General features: G+C 48.0%; 1 protein-coding gene across 1 annotated transcript in view; it reads right to left on the bottom strand.

Annotated features, from left to right (window-relative positions):
* The window catches only part of LOC119966923 (dynein heavy chain 8, axonemal-like), a 1,786,259-nt gene that overhangs the window by 1,632,591 nt on the left and 134,520 nt on the right, over window positions 1–19,148 (bottom strand). Inside the window, exon 4 of the mRNA XM_038798881.1 lies at window positions 7,644–7,728. Coding sequence (XP_038654809.1) covers window positions 7,644–7,728 — 85 coding nt within the window. The remainder of the gene's footprint in view (window positions 1–7,643; window positions 7,729–19,148) is intronic.

The raw sequence follows: 19,148 nt of genomic DNA, 5'->3' as shown, positions 1-19,148 counted from the left end.
ACACTACCAGAAGGATGTGGAGGATTTAGAGAGGATGCAGAAGAGATTAACCAGGATGTTGCCTGGTATGGAGGGCATTAGCTATGAGGAGCGGTTGAATAAACTCGGTTTGTTCTCACTGGAACGATGGAGGTTGAGGGGCGACCTGATAGAGGTCTACAAAATTATGAGGGGCACAGACAGAGTGGATCGTCAGAGGCTTTTCCCCAGGGTAGAGGGGTCAATTACTAGGGGGCATAGGTTTAAGGTGCGAGGGGCAAGGTTTAGAGTAGATGTATGAGGCAAGTCTTACACAGAGGGTAGTGGGTGCCTGGAACTCGCTGCCGGAGGAAGCAGTGACGATAGTGACATTTAAGGGCATCTTGATAAATACATGAATAACATAAGAACATAAGAACTAGGAGCAGGAGTAGGCCATCTGGCCCCTCGAGCCTGCTCCGCCATTCAATGAGATCATGGCTGATCTTTTGTGGACTCAGCTCCACTTTCCGGCCCGAACACCATAACCCTTAATCCCATTATTCTTCAAAAAACTATCTATCTTTATCTTAAAAACATGTAATGAAGGAGCCTCAACTGCTCCACTGGGCAAGGAATTCTATAGATTCACAACCCTTTGGGTGAAGAAGTTCCTCTTAAACTCAGTCCTAAATCTACTTCCCCTTATTTTGAGGCTATGTCCCCTAGTTCTGCTTTCACCCGCCAGTGGAAACAACCTGCCCGCATCTATCCTATCTATTCCCTTCATAATTTTAAATGTTTCTATAAGATCCCGCCTCATCCTTCTAAATTCCAACGAGTACAGTCCCAGTCTACTCAACCTCTCCTCATAATCCAACCCCTTCAGCTCTCCTCTGCACACCCTCCAGTGCCAGTACGTCCTTTCTCAAGTAAGGAGACCAAAACTGAACACAATACTCCAGGTGTGGCCTCACTAACACTTTATACAATTGCAACATAACCTCCCTAGTCTTAAACTCCATCCCTCTAGCAATGAAGGACAAAATTCCATTTGCCTCCTTAATCACCTGTTGCACCTGTAAACCAACTTTCTGTGACTCATGCACTAGCACACCCAGGTCTCTCTGCACAGCGGCATGCTTTAATATTTTATCGTTTAAATAATAATCCCATTTGCTGTTATTCCTACCAAAATGGATAGGATGGGAATAGAGGGATACGGACCCAGGAAGTGTAGAAGATTGTGGTTTAGTCGGACAGCGTGGTCGGCACGGGCTTGGAGGGCCGAAGGGCCTGTTCCTGTGCTGTCCTTTTCTTTGTTCTTTGTTCTTTGTTCTATTGTCCACAGTTCCTGATACCTCATCAAGTGATTATCGCTCCTACTTAAGATGCATTGGCCTATTGTCCACAGTTCCTGATAACCCATCAAGCAATCATCGCTCCTCCTCGGGCAGGCACAGGTGCCCTGTCAATAGGTCATCAACCAGATCATTGGGGGCTGAGACCCCACCTCCTGAGACTCCATTGGCTGTTGATCAAGGGCAGGTGGAAAAGGAGGTAGGTGGCGACAGGGGGATAAAAATAGGTATTCCGGACAGCTAGGAAGCAAAGACTCAAAACAAAGACTTGGTGTGTGAGTGACCTTGACCAGACCAGAAAGAAGGAAGGAAGCAAGCAAGGAAGAAACAGCCAGCGAGAATCACCTTTGCAAAGAGGAACCAGAGGGACTCAAGGATCGGATCAACAGCATACCAAACTACATTTGTGGGTAGTATAGTCGAATGGGTGTTTCTTGTATGTATAGTGGGTAATTTACGGTTACTGTGTTCATTATATCTGTGTCCGTAGTTTGTTCTACTCATAAATAATGACACCTGGGTAAACTTTAATTAAGGAACTGGTTGGGCAGCACGGTGGCCTAGTGGTTAGCACAACCGCCTCACGGCGCTGAGGTCCCAGGTTCGATCCCGGCTCTGGGTCACTGTACGTGTGGAGTTTGCACATTCTCCCCGTGTCTGCGTGGGTTCGCCCCCACAATCCAAAAATGTGCAGAGTAGGTGGATTGGCCACGCTAAATTGCCCCTTAATTGGAAAAAATAATTGGGTAATCTAAATTTATAAAAAAAAAAGATTAAGGAACTGGTTGAAGTATCTGAATTGGACAGATACAACATTTTTCCACCTCAGACGGTTGTTCGATAAGAAGCAATACTTTGCTCCGAAGTCGATCCTTCAACCCAGTATTCTCCAACCCTCCATCTGAGCCTGAATTAAGAGGGCCGATTGCCCCACGTAACTGACAGTTTTAAGTGAGTGAAGCACTGATAAAGATTTGACCAGCTGAATGGGCCATAAACCAGAGGCGGAAGTCTCCGCTCCCCACGCGGCCTGGGAAAATCGCAGGAGGGCCTCCCGACATTTTTTAAGCCCCCCTGGCGACCCCAGCGATTCCGCCCCTCCCCCCCCCCGGGCTCGGAAAAATCGCCGCTCGCTGTTTTTCACGGCGGAAGCAGAATTTCACAAGCAGAATTGCAATCTCTGCTTTCAGTTCAGAATGGCTTTCAGAGCACATTCGGATCGCAACTAGGTGAGGAAAATGGCCCCGATTGGCAGGAATTAAATGAAACAGCCCATAGGTACGTACATGGAGCTTGTGCACAGGAGAAGCCCGAGAAAAGAAGAGCACCCCAACCCCCCACAGAACAGGTAGAACACATCCTCATGAATCTGGTAACCACACACCGCAGAGCCGCAGCGGACGGAGACACGGATTTCATGTATACGACCCCTTAACCGTGACCCAATTACGGGACGCGTGCGAGAAAATCACACCGTTCCTCCCCACTTCAGACCCCCACCAATTCTTTGCAAAAGTTAAACAACAGGCCACTATGTACGGCCTGGACGAGCGAGAGAAGGTGAACCTCACAGTTTTGAGCCCAGACCCTTCCGTAGTAGCAGCCCATCCCGACCCACAGAATGTAGGAGGAGGCACCCTAGCAGAGATGCACACAGCGATCCTTGATGCAATCGGCTATAACCGAGGAGACCCGGTAGAAGGCCTGAATAGATGCAGGCAAAAGAAGACCGAGCACCCCACAGCGTTTGCTGGACGCTTGTGGATTCATTTCACTGCAGTTTTCGGAGAATTAGCCCGCGCTCATTTGTCCTCATGGCAAAATGGACTTGAATCTTGATCTCACATGCAACAGAGGCAGGACAGAGAGCTTGTGCAAATTATGACCCCTCAGATGAGGCCCACAACGAGAAATTGGTTTTAAAAAGGTTGTCCCGCGCTTGGGAGCAATCCATACACAATAAAACCACATTTTGGAAACCTGATGAAGAGCAGGCAGATGCGGACATGCATGCAGTAAAAACGCACCAGAACCCCGCATGGATAAATGAGGGTAGAAACAGCCCACCCCAGCCCAAATCACAGGAGTGTTACAACTGTGGTCAATTAGGACACTTTGCACGAGAGTGCAACGCCCCACAGAAAGCACAGAGAGCCCAACAGACAGGCACCCTAAATACGAATAGGACAAAGCCTATTCACAGTGTAAGCGCTCGTTCAGACCAGGGAGACATGAATGGCACAGACTGATGGTGTTCGGGCTCCCCAACTTGGGCCTGCGACACCCTTTGGGATAAGTCCGGCCGACCGGTCGTTGCAGCAAAAGTACGGGACAAGCCCGTTGAATTTCTTTGGGACACAGAAATTGTCCCACACTTAATTCCTCCACCATGTTTCAGAAGGACACGTGGCCCACTACAGACACCATCACCCTCAGTGGCTTCACAGGCCACTCACAGCAGGGACACATCACAGCTCCTGTATCCATTCAAATCGGCAATATAACGACCAATACCCCATAGTTTTAGTTGATCTACCCCACACAGCAGAACACATTTTGGGAATTGACTTGATGAGCGCCTACTCCCTTTCATTCGATCCAGTAAACAAATATGTCTGGAGAATGTCAAAAACAGCAAGAGCCCCTGCCATGCTCACAGTAGGAGATTATGCTAATAGGATTAGCACAGTAGGCGAATACTGGTTTGATACAAGGACAATTAGTTCAGACAAACAGGTTAGGGCAGTTCTGCATGACTGTGGCAGAATGGCTGGCTCAGTGCAGATTACAGGTCCTGACCCTAGACCCCAGAAACAGTACGGATTTCCCCAGGAAGCAGAGGGAGAAATCTCAAAGGTTATAGACAACTTATTGGAACAGGGCATTCTGAGAACAGTAGCCTCCGCTAATAATGCTCCGATTTGGCCAGTTAGAAAACCTGATGGATCATCGCGACTGACCATTGATTACCGGGAACTCAATAAAGTGACCCCAGCAGCAGCCCCCACTGTAGCCACAAGTCCCGAGACCATGCTCAAGCAGGGACTCCATTCACGGTTCTTTACGGTTTTGGACATTAGCAACGGCCTCTGGTCCATTCCATTGGCTAAAGCGTGCAGTATAAATTTGCCTTCACTTTTAAAGGGCAGCAATACACGTGGACATGCCTTCCACAAGTATTCCACAACTCCCCCTCCATTTTCCACAGACAGCTGGCAAATGGACTAGCTAAATGTTCCCGCCCCGAATGTCGGGTCCAGTATGTAGACGACCTGTTACTGCAGACAGACACAAAGGCAGAGCTCATCTCGTTTCTAGCAGAACTCCTAGCACTCCTGAAAGAAATCGGATGTAAGATCAACCCAAAAAGGCCCAGATTTTGGAAGAAAAGGTGATATATTTGGGAACAATTATCACACATGGTAAACGCGTGATCGAGCATAAAAGGATTGACTTGATTGTCAAATTGCCCCTTTCCCACAACGTCTCAGCCCTCCGGTCATTTTTAGGACTGGTTGGCTACTGCCGAAACCATATCGACGGTTTCGCCACTAAAGCAGCGCTCCTATCTGACCTTCTTAAGAAAAAAGCACCTTGGGAATGGCTTCCGCAGCATACAGATGCCGTGGATGCTTTAAAAAGAGCATTCAGCACAAGCTAAGTATAGGCTTTTAGTAGTAGTGGTAGTTTAGCGAGTAGAGTTTATGCATGAGTAATAATTGACTGTGTGTAAATAAATGTGTATTGATTTCAAACTTACTAACTGGTGTATTGAGTTATTGATCAGTACTTGGCCTTGAACTTCGTGGTGGTATCAGAAAGATACCTGGCGACTCTAGAGCAAAGGTTATTAAAACAGAGCAAATTAAGGGAAAGCATAACGAGCAACATAACGCCCTAAACTCGTTTATTACATCCACACCCCTTTTCCTACCTACATTGTTGGTCCCAATGTGCACCACGACTTCTGGCTGATCACCCTCCCCCTTAAGGATCCTGAAGACACTTATAACGTGGATTCCAAAACTACATGCAATACTCTAGCTGTGGCCTGACCAACTTCCAGCATAACCTCCCTGCTTTTAAACTCTGTAATGAATGAAATGAAAATCGCTTATTGTCACAAGTAAGCTTCAAATTAAGTTACTGTGAAAAGCCCCTTGTTGTCACATCCTGGTGCCTGTGCGGGGACGCTGGTACGGAAATTGAACCGTGCTGCTGGCCCGCCTTGGTCTGCTTTCAAAGCCAGCGATTTAGCCCTGTGCTAAACCAGCCACGAAGAAGGCTTACAACACCAGGTTAAAGTCCAATAGGTTTGTTTCAAATTACTAGCTTTCAGAGCACTGCTCCTTCCTCAGGTGAATGAAGAGGTATGTTCCAGAAACATATATAGAGACAAAGTCAAAGATGCAAGACAATGCTTTGAATGTGAGCATTTGCAGTTTACATAGAACGATACAGCGCAGTACAGGCCCTTCGGCCCTTGATGTTGCACCGACCTGGAAAAAAAAACTAAAGGCCATCTAACCTACACTATGCCCTTATCATCCATATGCTTATCCAATAAATTTTTAAATGCCCTCAATGTTGGCGAGTTCACTACTGTTGCAGGTAGGGCATTCCACGGCCTCACCACTCTTTGCGTAAAAAACCCACCTCTGACCTCTGTCCTATATCTATTACCCCTCAATTTAAGGCTATGTCCCCTCGTGCTAGCCACCTCCATCCGCGGGAGAAGGCTCTCGCTGTCCACCCTATCTAACCCTCTGATCATTTTGTATACCTCTATTAAGTCACCTCTTAACCTTCTTCTCTCTAACGAAAACAACCTCAAGTCCATCAGCCTTTCCTCATAAGATTTTCCCTCCATACCAGGCAACATCCTGGTAAATCTCCTCTGCACCCGTTCCAAAGCTTCCAGTTAATTAAGTCTTTACAGATCCAGAGATAGGGGTAACCCCAGGTTAAAGAGGAGTGAACTGTCTCAAGCCAGGACAGTTGGTAGGATTTTGCAAGCCCAGGCCAGATGGTGGGGGTGAATGTAATGCGACATGAATCCAACGTCCCGGTTGAGGCCATACTCATGTGTACTCATGTGATTCGCCTGAGGAAGGAGCAGTGCTCCGAAAGCCAGTGATTTGAAACAAGCCTGTTGGACTTTAACCTGGTGTTGTAGGACTTCTAACTGTGCTCACCCCATTCCAACGCTGGCATCTCCACATCAAGTGTACATCCCGTACCAGCCACCCTGGACAGGCGCCTGGATGTGGCGACTAGGGGCTTTTCACAGTAACTTCATTGAAGCCTACTCGTGACAATATGCGATTTTCATTTCATTTCATTTTTCATATACCTTCATAATCACTGTATCCACCTGCCTTAAGGGTGTACATGCACACCAAGATCCCTCTGATCCTCAGTCCTTCCAAGGGCCCTGCCGTTTAGCATGTTTGTCTTCAATTGTTTGTCCTGCTCAAGTACATTAGCTCACATTTATCTGAATTGAATTCCATTTGGTAGTGATCAGCCCATCTGACCAGCCCGTCTATATCCTCCTGTATTCGAAGGCTATCCTCCTATTTACCTCCCGCTCAATTTTTGTATCATCGGCAAACTACTGCTCAACACTCCGACATTCATATCAAAATCATTTATTTGAACCACAAACAGAAAGGGCCCCAACACTGATCTCTGCAGGACCCCACTGGACACAGGCTTCCAGTCGGAAAAACACCCCTCGACCATCACCCTCTGCTTCCTGCCACTCAGCCAATTTTGGATCCAAACTGACAATTTTCCTTGGATCCAATGGGCTCTTACCTTTGCTGTATTAGTTGAGTTCTTGTGTCTGTTAGAAATACTGGACAGCCTAAGAGCTGACCTAAAGCATCCCATGCAATTTTACAACCTACAACATTATAGTCCGTTTTATAGGCATAGCACACTGGCCTTTATTTTGTGATATCCATTGCAAATGCGGACCTCAAAACTACAATTTCAATGGGCTCCTTTCGCAGGATCAAATCCCCAGTTAACGCCCCCACCAGCTAACGATGAGTAGACACTCAATTTATATAGAATTCACATTAGCACTGTGCTCAATTGTTTGTTTTCATTGTGGTGCATCCGGTAGCCATGGGTTTATGGAAATGAAGGAGCAACCAGATGATCATTCAATAAAATCCCATCATGTATAAAACTAAATTTAATAAAATCTGATAATCTTATTAAAAACAGTAGCTAATTAGAGGTTATATTTAAGATTGTGTGCATATTAAAAAGAATATACATCCAAATTAATCATGTTTCATTCATAACATTTACCTATTACAGGTGGTTCAGCTTCTTGATAAAAGAACACAATTGAGTGTGTGCCTCCTTTCGAAAAGAAATCATCAAAAGGTTGGAACTGTCAACAACAAAATATTAATGATGAAAACCTTTCCACAACTCAACTGTGTATCATATAATCACACGCAATTACTGTTTTCTAAAAAGCTCATGAATTCAAAATGGCATTGCCACAGATTTTCTCCCCAATTAGTTAGTTAATACATTGTTTCCACTCAATTCTCTGCAAAGTTAACAAGATCTGATAATGTTCCCCATAGTAGGCTCATTCAGAAAGTTAGGGGGCAGGGGATACAGGGAAGTTTGGCTTTCTGGATACACAATTGGCTGGCCGAAAGAAGACAGCAAGTGGTAGTGGATGGAAAGTATTCCGGCTGGAGATCGGTGACCAGTGGTGTCACGCAGGGATCTGTTCTGCTCTTTGTAGTTTTTATAAATGACTTGGATGAGGAAGTGGAAGGGTGGGTTAGCAAGTTTGCCGATGACACGAAGGTTGGTGGATTTGTAGATGGTGTTGAGGGCTGTTGCAGGTTACAATAGGACATTGACAGGATGCAGAGCTGGGCTGAGAAGTGGCAGATGGAGTTCAACCTTGATAAATGTGAAGTGATTCATTTTGGAAGTTCAAAGAATGCTGAATACAGGATTAAGGCAGGCTTCTTGGAAGTATGGAGGAACAGAGGGATCTTGGGAGCCATGTACATAGATCCCTCAAAGCTGCCATCCAGGTTGATAGGGTTGTTAAGAAGGCGTATGGTGTGTTGGCTTTCATTAATAGGGGGATTAAGTTTAAGATCCACGAGGTTTAGCTGCAACTTTATAAAACCCTGGTTAGACCACACATGGAATATTGTGTCCAGTTCTGGTCGTCTCATTATAGGAAGGATGGGGATTCTTTGGAGAGTGTGCAGAGATTTATCAGGATGCTGCCTGGACTGGAGAGCATGTCTTATGTAGAAAGTTTGAGGGAGCTAGGGCTTATATCACTGGAGAAAATAAGGAAGAGAGGTGACTTGATAGAGGTGTAGAAGGTGGTGAAAGGCATGGATAGAGTGGAGCCAGAGACTTTTCCCCAGGGCGGAAATGGCTGTCACGAGGGGACATCATTTTAAGGTGATTGGAAGAAGGTATAGGGGAGATGTCAGAGGTCGATTCCTGACACAGAGAGTGGTGGAATCAGAGTAATTAGGGACATTTAGGCAACTCTTGGACAGGCACATGGACAGCAGTACATTGAAGGGGTGGAGGTTATATTGATCTTAGATAAGGATAAATGGTTGGCACAATATCGTGAGCTGAAGGGCCTGGACTGTTGTAATGAACTCCAATTGGCTTTATTGGTTGGCCAATTGGAGTATGAGCTCCCTCAATGATAGCTCATTGAGGGGGCCCATATAATCACCTGTGTAGGCTTTGTGAGCCAGTCTTAAGTTGACTGGACTGCTAGCAGCACTGTTTGTAGCTGCTCCTGTAATATCGTTATTGTAAATAAATATTGGTGTGGTGATGGAACTCCTGCCTCCCGTGGATTACTACAACTGTGCTGTACTGTTCTATGTTCTATTTGGAGAAAGCGCTGCCTGCTCTAAGACCATAGTACACAGGAGCAGAATTAGGCCACTCGACCCATCGAATCTGCTCCGCCATTCAATTATGGCTGATATTTTATCATCCCCATTCTCCTGCCTTCTCTCCATAACCCCTGATCCCCTTATTAATCAAGAACCTATCTATCTAAAGGTTACACCTAAAAGACTGAGGTGTGGAAAACAGTTAAGTGCAATTTGCCTGCCAAGGTAATGGCTGCTGAGGGGAGCTGCAAAGGTGAGTAGCCATAGCCATTCCCCGGCATGTACCCGAACGGCACTAGAGGAGCTGCCCAGTGCTGGGTGTGTGGGGGGGGGGGGGGGGGGGGGGGACCCTCAGAGGGGGCAGGCTGGTCAGGGGTTGAACATCATAGGTCGGGGGTCACCCTAAGGCTGCGAGGGCATGGGGTTGAATCACTGCGAGGCCTCTATAGGCCATATATCAATTCCAATATTGTGTATATCAGGACAACTACAGCTGCTGCTGGTCTGTTCTGCCAAAAACTTCCAGGAGAGAACCCTCTTTGTGGCTCTGCTGAAGGTCACTTTAACAAGTAGCAAAATGAAAAAGCAGACTATTATCTTGATGGTCATAAATTAGGAGAGGGAAATGTGCAAGGAGACCTCGGTGTCCTCGTACATCAGTCAGTGAAGGTAAAGTAAGCGGTAAAGAAGGCAAACGGTATGCTGGTCTTCATTGCAACAGGATTTGAGTTCAGGAGCAGGGATGTCTTGCTGTAATCATACAGAGCCTTGGTCAGGCCATATGTGGAATATTGTGTGCAATGTCAGTCTCCTTTTCTGAGGAAGGATGTTCTTGCTCTAGAGGGAGTGCAACGAAGTTTACCAGACTGATCGCTGGCAGGACTTACATATGAGGAGATATTGAATTGGTTAGGATTGTATTCACTGGAGTTCAGAGGAATGAGGGGTACCTCATATTTAAGATTGTATGCATATTAAAGAAAATATACATCCAAATTAATCATGTTTTATTCATAACGTATTAATAACATTTACGTTACTATTAGGCAGGGAAAATGGTGGGTGTGTCCAGAACCAGGGGTCACAGTCTGAGAATACGGGGTAGACCATTTAAGATAGAGATGAGGAGAAATTTCTTCACAAAAGAGTGGTAAGCCTGTGGAACTCGTTACCACAGGAAGTAGCTGAGGGGAGGGGATTCTCCATTACCCTACAACGGAATCGCAAAACGCGATTGGGCAGAGAATCGGTCGTGAAGCCAAAATTACCGGGCACCGGACACACGCCAGAATGACATGCTCATGTGCGTCGACAGCAGCATCAATGAGTTCTACTCTGTACGTACAGTAAACGTTGTTCGCATATCATTAGCAGGCTTGATGGCGAGTTTCACTTGCGGTTTCAAAAATCGGGAAACAGGCAGCATGAGCAATGAGGGAGAGAGGAGGTAGGACATGCAGAGACATAACCGTGGGCTGTAAGACCTGCCACTGGGCTGGCTGGGGAGGGGGAACATCTGGCATGCTAGTAGGGGGAGGGGGAAGGGGGGCAACGGGGTGTGACCAGGGGATGGACCATAGGGTCTCGTAACCATCCAGGCATGGAACACCATTGCAGGGGCCACCCAGCCATCTTGCTGCAGACTCCACTGACTGCCCACTGTGGCCTGTGGTTGTGCAGAGTGACACCAGCCCACCACCCCACAGCCCAGCCTCCACGCCACCAACTCTCCAACCGGCCGCCGGCATGGCAGCACGCAGCCCACTCAAGGGCAACGCCCACAGTAGCCCCTGCAGGAGGGGCCACGGACGTCCGCATCCAACTCAACCAGGGCCTCAATACTCGCGGCCATGGAGCAGAAAGAGTGGATCACCGCCCTCTGGGACAGCACCACATCATACTTTAACTGTGCCACCACCTTCTGACTCTGTGCCACATCAGGAAGTGACTGCGCAATCTCCCTCTGGGTCTGTGCTCTGTGCCCAGTGCACGTGAAATTCCGCCACCCTCAGCCATGGCCTACTGTGACTGGATCACGTTGTAATGTTCAGATGGCCTTGATACATGGCTGCCTCTGATAAGGCAATCCCATCCTGGGCCTGCGTCACCACCCACCCACACAGAGTGCTCCAGGCCTTGGAAGTCCTGGCCTATGGTTGAAAACCTCACCCCAAGGCCTCCACAGCAGACACCACCCATGCAGTATTAGCCTGGGTGGCACGGATGGTCGGCACCACCTCCTAAAGGCAGATGGACGCCTCCAACTGCACCTGCAAGCACTGGATGGTTGCCGTCACCCCCTCATGTAGTTCCTGGATCGGAGACTGCATCTCCACTACAGATGGGACCACCCTTTCCAGAAGCCCAAAACCCTTCCGGATGGCAGCTAGACCCTGTCAGGCTTCCATCTGAACATGCGCTCCCTCAGGGTCTCCTACCTCCACCTGATGTACCTCAGCACATATGTGATTTGCACGAGATAGTGCCCCAGGAGCCTCTTCACTAACATGCCCAACTGAGGTGAGTGTCTCTGGGATGGTGGAGGGTGTTTGAGACAAATGTGACGGAAAGTCAGTATCTTCCCCGAACTGGTGCTCTGGTGGATCGAGGGCTCCCAGCGTTGTTCGTATCCTCTTCCTCCTTGCTGCTTTCATTCTAGGGCTGTGATTGTGCTGGGGTCGGGGGTGGGAGGGCACCTCATCACCAGGAGTTCCTGCAAGACACAAGAGAAGACGCATGACTTGATCGGGAGATGGGTTGGCAGGTGGTGGTGGAGTGGTGGTGTGGAGGTGCTGGTGGAAGGGAGTGGCGTGGGGGTGGTAGTGGAAGGGGGGGGGGAGGTGTGTTGCTGGTGGTAGTTTGTGCTGATGGGGAGGTGGTGTGTGTGAGTGGTGAGAGGGAATGGTGTGATGGGTGGTGGTGGGTGTTAGATTGGGGGTGGTGCCACACATACCATGGGGAACTGCAACTCAGCGGAGTCTCACTTGCTCGCCCGATACAAACCTCCGCCTCGGTGACTGCCCTCTCCCTGGGCCACTGATCAGGTCCAGTGCCCACTGCTCTGCTACAGTGAGGGGTCGCAGGTCCAGCATTTGTCTTCTGGCCTTCTCCCTCTCCCAGCAGTTGTGGGCCGTCTTCTCCTGCGGGTTGGGGGAAACAGACAGAAAATGCACAACGCGCAGTGTTAGACAGTCATATGCATGCAATATAGGGGGTGGGTAGCTGGTGGCCATTGTGGCCAGGGCATCCGGCAATAGCGGTCGGTATGTGTGCTGGCATGTGGTGCAGGGTGGGGGTTCAGTTGCCCTCGTGTTGGTGGTTGTAATTGAAAATATGGAAAGATGTGTCATTTGAAACATGGAAGTCTGGCAATATCTGGTCGGAGAGAAAAATGAGAGGATACAGGGAAATATCCCACAAAAGGTCAATACCAGCTGCAAAGAGCAGTATTATAAAATGCAGATTCTTTCTCTCAAGCAGGCTTAGCAAATACACAGGATTTGTGTATGAAGCTAAAAACAATGGCTCACACCTTCATTGAAAGTAACTATCTTAGGAAGCATCTGGAAAAGCATGGATGAAGATTTCAATTGAATTAAGTGACGAATGTTTAAAACAGGCAGGTCTTTCAAGTTATAACCAAGTGGATTTTAGCATACAGCTAAAAGCAATGTTTCACACCTTCATTGAAATTAACTCTCTTAGTACACAACTGGAAAGGAAAGGACTAGGTTCAGTTGAATTTGGTGTCAATTCTAAGTGTGAAATTTTGCTAATATCAGGTAAATTAAAGAAAATTGGAGACAACCTGTCTACGAAAAACTTAATTTAAAGTCAAAATCAAAGGCAAATTTATGAGCTGGGGACAATTGGAAAACAAAACTATTGAAATGACAGGAATTAAAAGTAACACCTCTTGAAACCAAAGCATTTTTGAATATCACAAAGGAACTTTGAACATCACAAAGGACAATGTAATCAGATCTGAGAGGTGAGGTTATGCCCAAAATGAATATTTAGTTGTATTAGAATGTTTAGATCAAAGATGCTTTTTACAATTAAAGTGAAATAAGCTAATTCACAATAAAGTTGTTAAAACTTAATAACTGTTCGAAAGAGAATATAAACCCGAAGAAATGGGACAGCCAGCAGAGCCAGCTCTCACAGCTCGGTACATGGGAAGGATAGGACACAGCAACCAAGCTCACCAGCGAATACATCTAAAGAAGAACAGATTTTAAAAAGAAGACTGATTGTCAAGTTGGGCCTGAAGGTCCCTTCAACCAACCAGAAGGATCCAGAAGCAAGATCTTTTCACCTTTCTGTAAAGAAAGTGATTGCAGCTTTTAAAAGAAAAAAATATAATAATAAAATAACTTAATTTAACCTGAAACAGTGGTTATTCCTAAATTCTACTTTACTTACTTAGCAATGCAGGACTCAGGAAATCGATGCTACTAAGTGGTAAGTAGATAAAATCTTCGGTGAAGATAGGGGTTATATTGGGGGGATAACTTGAAAATATAGTTTGACCTGAATAGCACCCACCGAAACCTGCATGAGTGAGAATCCCTGTTCACCATTTAGAATATCGGCCCTTTTTGGTATAGGGGGAATTCTAAGTATAGTGGTGAATTTTCAAAAACAGGGGAGGGGGTGGCAAGGAGGGTTATGGGTGTGTGGGTCGGGCGTTAGTGCCGGGGAACAGTGCAGGCTACTCACCCTAGCCGCCCTGAGGGCGTTGTGCAGTCTCTTCCTGGCAGTGTTGCCCACAGCGCTCACGACCTCGCCCACCTGCACCCAGGCCCGGTGAACAAAGGCAGATGGTAATCTTCTCCCCATCCCACGTTACACGGTGGCCCACCTCTCCTCCACTGCGTCCAGCAATGTCTCCAGTCCTGCATCGGTGAAACGGGATGTCGCTCTTATTGCTGCCACCTTGTTGGCTGGGATAATTGCGTGTGGGGAGTGGAATGCTTATGTGTGACTGCAGCTTGTCAGCCTCTCAAGTGTCAATCCCGACTCCGGAAAATCGCACACGGTTTTTGATTGGAATCGGTCGTGTTCCACATGGCGCCGAAGGTAACCCATTTACAGTTGATGAATTACTCCAGGAACGACACAAATTTTCCTGTTGTAGAACACCACCTATTCAATCTCGGCATCAACACTTAAGTTTCTGAAACAGAGGATCCACCGTGTATTTTTTCAAAAAGCAATTAGATATAATACTTGGGGTACTATATACTACAAGGGAATCAAACGATACTGGGGAAAGCAGGATTAGGTTATTGACTTGGATGATCAGCCATGATCATAATGAATGACAGAGCAGGCTCAAAGGGCTGTGTGGCCTCCTCCTGCTCCTATTTTCTTAGCTTCTATGTCATTCACTTTGACTGTGAACAGCCTCTACCTTCACATCTGAAGGCTATTGCTAATGAGTAATTAGCCTTGTTAGTTATGAGAGCATTTCACAGCTGCAGGTTGTGTTTGCTGCTTGCTCCTGCTGGTGGATTCAAATGCCTGGAGGTTGCAGTTGCTATTTCCTTCCTTTTCTGTAGCCAGAAAGAAGGACAATTTGTTTTACCTGGGTCCTGGAACACTGGGCTCAGGGGGATGTAGGAGTCGGGACCTGGTGCATAACATTGATCCAGTTGAGCTCCCTGATGACGTTGAAGAAATGCTTTCTCAAATTGCTGATGCTTTTGATGCTGGTGTGGTGAGTGCTGCATGTAACTGGATTGGCACAGCGGGTTAAACAAGATGGAAGCCAAGGATGTTCAACTGCACCTTGAACGTCAGTCAAGTAGATGGATGCCAGGATGAGGTTCCGGTGAGATCAGTGATTAACACTGCTGCCTCACAGCTCAGGGACCCAGGTTCAATGCCGGCCTCGGATGGCTGTGTGTGAAGTTTGCATTTTCTCCCCGTGTCTCCGGGGGTTTCCTCCGGGTGCTCCAGTTTCCTCCCACAATCTAAAGATGTGCAGGTTAGGTGGATTGGCTGTACTAAATTGCCCCTTAAGTGTCCAAAAAAGGTTTGGTGGGATCACTGGGTTACGGGGAAAGGGTGGAGGCGTGGCTTAAATAGAGTACTCTTTCCAAGGGCCGGTGCAGACTCGATGGGCCGAATGGCCTCCTTCTGCACTGTAAATTCTATGTATGTATGTGTGGGAGGGCCTGTACAGGCTGCGGTTACCTGGAAGGAGAATTGCATTGATACGTGAACAAGTAACACATTGATTGTTAGATCATTTTTACGACAAAGTTCTGTGCCTTATCCTCCGTTTCTGTTGAGGAATCTACGAGATTGATACCCTGTGTGTAATAATCCACAGGAGTCCCGTCACCACACCAATATTTATTGCCAATAACTATATACAACAGTGTTGCTAGCATTCCAGTCAACTTAAGACTGGATCACAAAGCCTACACAGGTGCTTATATGGGCCCCCTCAATGAGCTATCATTGAGGGAGCTCATACTCTAATTGGCCAACCAATAATGCTAATTGGAGGTCATTACACTGTGTTTGTTTTTTTTATTGATAATGAGCTGATATAGCTTTGTATTGGTACCAATATGGAACGGTGACGTTTCCTTGTTTTTTCAGGGTTAGTGTGATTAGTGGTTTGCAAAGTGGACTTCTGAATCTCTGTTACTATTGACCATTTAATAAACAAAATATTCTCAAGTGCATTCCCATGGCTGCACACACCATGTCTCAGACGACTGTTATTGCCTCCAATCAAACTGTGACACATTCCGGCGCCTGTTCAGGGAGGCTGTTACGGGAATTGAACTGTGCTGCTGGCCTGCCTTGGTCTGCTTTCAAAGCCAGCGATTTAGCCCTGTGCTAAACAGCCCCTAACACGACAAGAGGTACCGCTGAGGCCCTAGCTAGTGGTGCAGGACGTCGGAGAACAATACGGTGACCCTGTATAACAAGGCCCACGTTTCATAGAATCATAGAATTTACAGTGCTAAAAGAGGCCATCCAGCCCATCGAGTCTGCACCGGCTCTTGGAAAGAGCACACTACTTAAGCCCACCATATCCCCATAACCCAGTTGCCCCACTTAACCTTTTTTGGATACTAAGGGCAATTTAGCATGGCCAATCCAACTAACCTGCACATCTTTGGACTGTGGGAGGAAACCGGAGGAAACCCATGCATGTTGCCATCCATGCTGTCATTGAGTGATGCATCAGACAGCTAAAAATGTGGTTCCGATGCCTGGACCTTCCAATGCCTGGGTCTCTTGCTTTGTGGTGGTCTGCTGTGCCCTCCACAATCTGGCACAGGAGTGGGGCGATGTGCTGGAGGAGGGATATGCTGCCTCATCTGAGGAGGATCTGGATCAGATGGGGATGGAGGACGAATCTATGGAGGACCGGCAGGAGCAGCTGGAGGAAGGAGAACAGGTGCTGGAGAGGATCCGGCATGCCTGGAAGGCCAGGGTGGCCCTCATCCTCATCCCCTTCTTGTAGGACGAGGCTTTGTCCATCCGTCTGTTCGCCCCTTATCCCCCCAACACCCCACAATCATACCCTCCCCGTTGTCCATTCACACCGCCATCCCCTCCCTCCTACCCATTTCCCCTCATTCCCCAATCCTCCCCGTCCCCGACTACGCTGTTCCATTCTCCACGGGTCTGTGTAACATTAGTGATGGGCCTTTGTTGGCACTATCAGCGGGTCAATGTACAAGGAAGGAGAGTGATGGTGACCTGCTTTGAGGTACATTCTGGTGCTCCACAGTCTATGCCAAATGTCTGACTTCTGTCTTTCTGCTGACAGCGCACTCACACCCATCACCTGCATGGTGTCTGCATCGGGGACTCTTGCTGTCGGACCATTGTGCCTGGGGAGAAGTGGTTGGGAGGAGCAGAGGGCAACTTGGGTGAGGATGCAGGTTGGCACATTGTGAAGATTAATGTATCCGGTGTAACATGTTTTAACAGTGAGCATTCAAAACCCCCATTGTCTCCAGCTATGAACAATGTTCCCACCCTCCTGCAGTGCCCCCCAGTGCCCACTCAGTGATTCTCAATCTTCGGTGCTCTGCCGTTGCGTCGAGGTGTGTCCCCTGGGTGTACATCAGAGGTGGAGGCCTTTTGCTGGGGGAGTGCTGCAGACAGGGGGTCTTGGCCAACTTACCGGTGTCACTGGACCCTGTTATGCCCGCTGACTTTAAGACGCGCTACTGTCAGGAGGGGGAATTCGTTTGAGGTGGTGAATGCTGTTGTCTCTCTAGAGGCAGACACCGAGTCGGCCTCCAGCACTTCCTCCTCCCGGAAGGAGAAGAGGGGCACCTGGAGTGTGGTCCAGAGGCCTCTGCGCCATCTCGCTCTGCAGGTCCTGGCGCCTCTCTGCTGTGTGCACGATTTCATAATATACACACCAGTACATCATGGTGCAGACACACACTGATTGACACACAGCAAGACCAATCAACACACACAATACCGCAGCCAATCACCAGTTAGAGCACACTCACTAGAAAGACAGAGGGCAATAGTTTTCCCGCTCATTCGGGATGCAGCCTCTAAGAAGGACAGAGTTCACAGCTTGTAGCACAGATCTTTACCATGCGCTGAGAGTATAGACTGGTTAGGATAGGCATAGGTCTTCAGTTTAATCTAACATAGTGTCGACCCACAGTGAAAGTATGTTCAACAGTTTCTAACTTAATAAAATAGAGTTGTACTATTTCAAGTGTTGGTAGCGTGTATGTGTTACTGCTGAGGTAAACGCAGTCTCCACAGATCCAAAGTACCCAACACATCATGGTATCAGTATGTGATGTTAGAACTCATTAGACCTACCTGCAAGTGATCTGCCTTTGACCAGCGTACAGCCATCCTGCAAAATGGACAACGCCTGCCCTCCACCACCACTCCACATCACCGGTAACCTAGGGGGCAACTGGAAGATCTTCAAACAATGCTTCCAGCTTTACCTTGAAGCCACAGACCTGGAAGCTGCTTCAGACGGTAGCATGGTGGTTAGCATAAATGCTTCACAGTTTCAGGGTCCCAGGTTCGATTCCCGGCTGGGTCACTGTCTGTGCGGAGTCTGCACGTCCTCCCCGTGTGTGCGTGGGTTTCCTCCGGGTGCTCCGGTTTCCTCCCACAGTCCAAAGATGTGCGGGTTAGGTGGATTGGCCAGGCTAAATTGCCCGTAGTGTTCTAAAAAGTAAGGGGGGGGGGGGGTTGTTGGGTTACGGGTATAGGGTGGATACGTGGGTTTGAGTAGGGTGATCATGGCTCGGCACAACATCGAGGGCCGAAGGGCCTGTTCTGTGCTGTACTGTTCTATAAGATCGCTCTCTTCCTCTCCACGGCCGGGGACCACGCCATCCACGTCTTCAACTCTCTTACCTTTGCTGATGGTGAAGACAAATCAAAATTTAAGACGGTCCTCCTCAAATTTGACAGTCACTGCGACATCGAGGTAAATGAAAGTTTTGAGTGCTATGTCTTCCAACAGCGTTTCCAGGGTAAGGATGAACCTTTCGAATCCTTTCTCACCCACCTCCGCAGCCTTGCGCAGTCCAGTAATTACGGGTCCAACTCTGACTCCATGATACACGACCAGATCGTTTTCGGTGTTCAGTCGGACCCCCGACGCCAGCAGCTCCTCAAGGTTAAGCAGCTCACCCTAGCGATTGCCATCGACACCACTAATTCATACATCCAAGCGGCTGAAACGGCGCGGCAAGGTCCCCACGAGACAGAACGGGTACAAGCAATCAAGCAATTCCAGGGCCTCAGCCTGGATGAGGGCGGCCATTTCGCACGCTTTTTACGGCCTCCCGCGCATGCGCGCACTGAACGGGGGAACGGCGACGCCGATGATCGCACTGCGCAGGCGCGCACCACGTACGACCACACCACACGTGCG

The sequence above is a fragment of the Scyliorhinus canicula genome, chromosome 6 (genome assembly GCF_902713615.1).
Source record: "Scyliorhinus canicula chromosome 6, sScyCan1.1, whole genome shotgun sequence".
Lineage (NCBI taxonomy): Eukaryota > Metazoa > Chordata > Chondrichthyes > Carcharhiniformes > Scyliorhinidae > Scyliorhinus > Scyliorhinus canicula.
The sequence above is the reverse complement of the archived record's forward strand: the minus strand, read 5'-3'. Positions and strand labels throughout refer to the sequence as shown.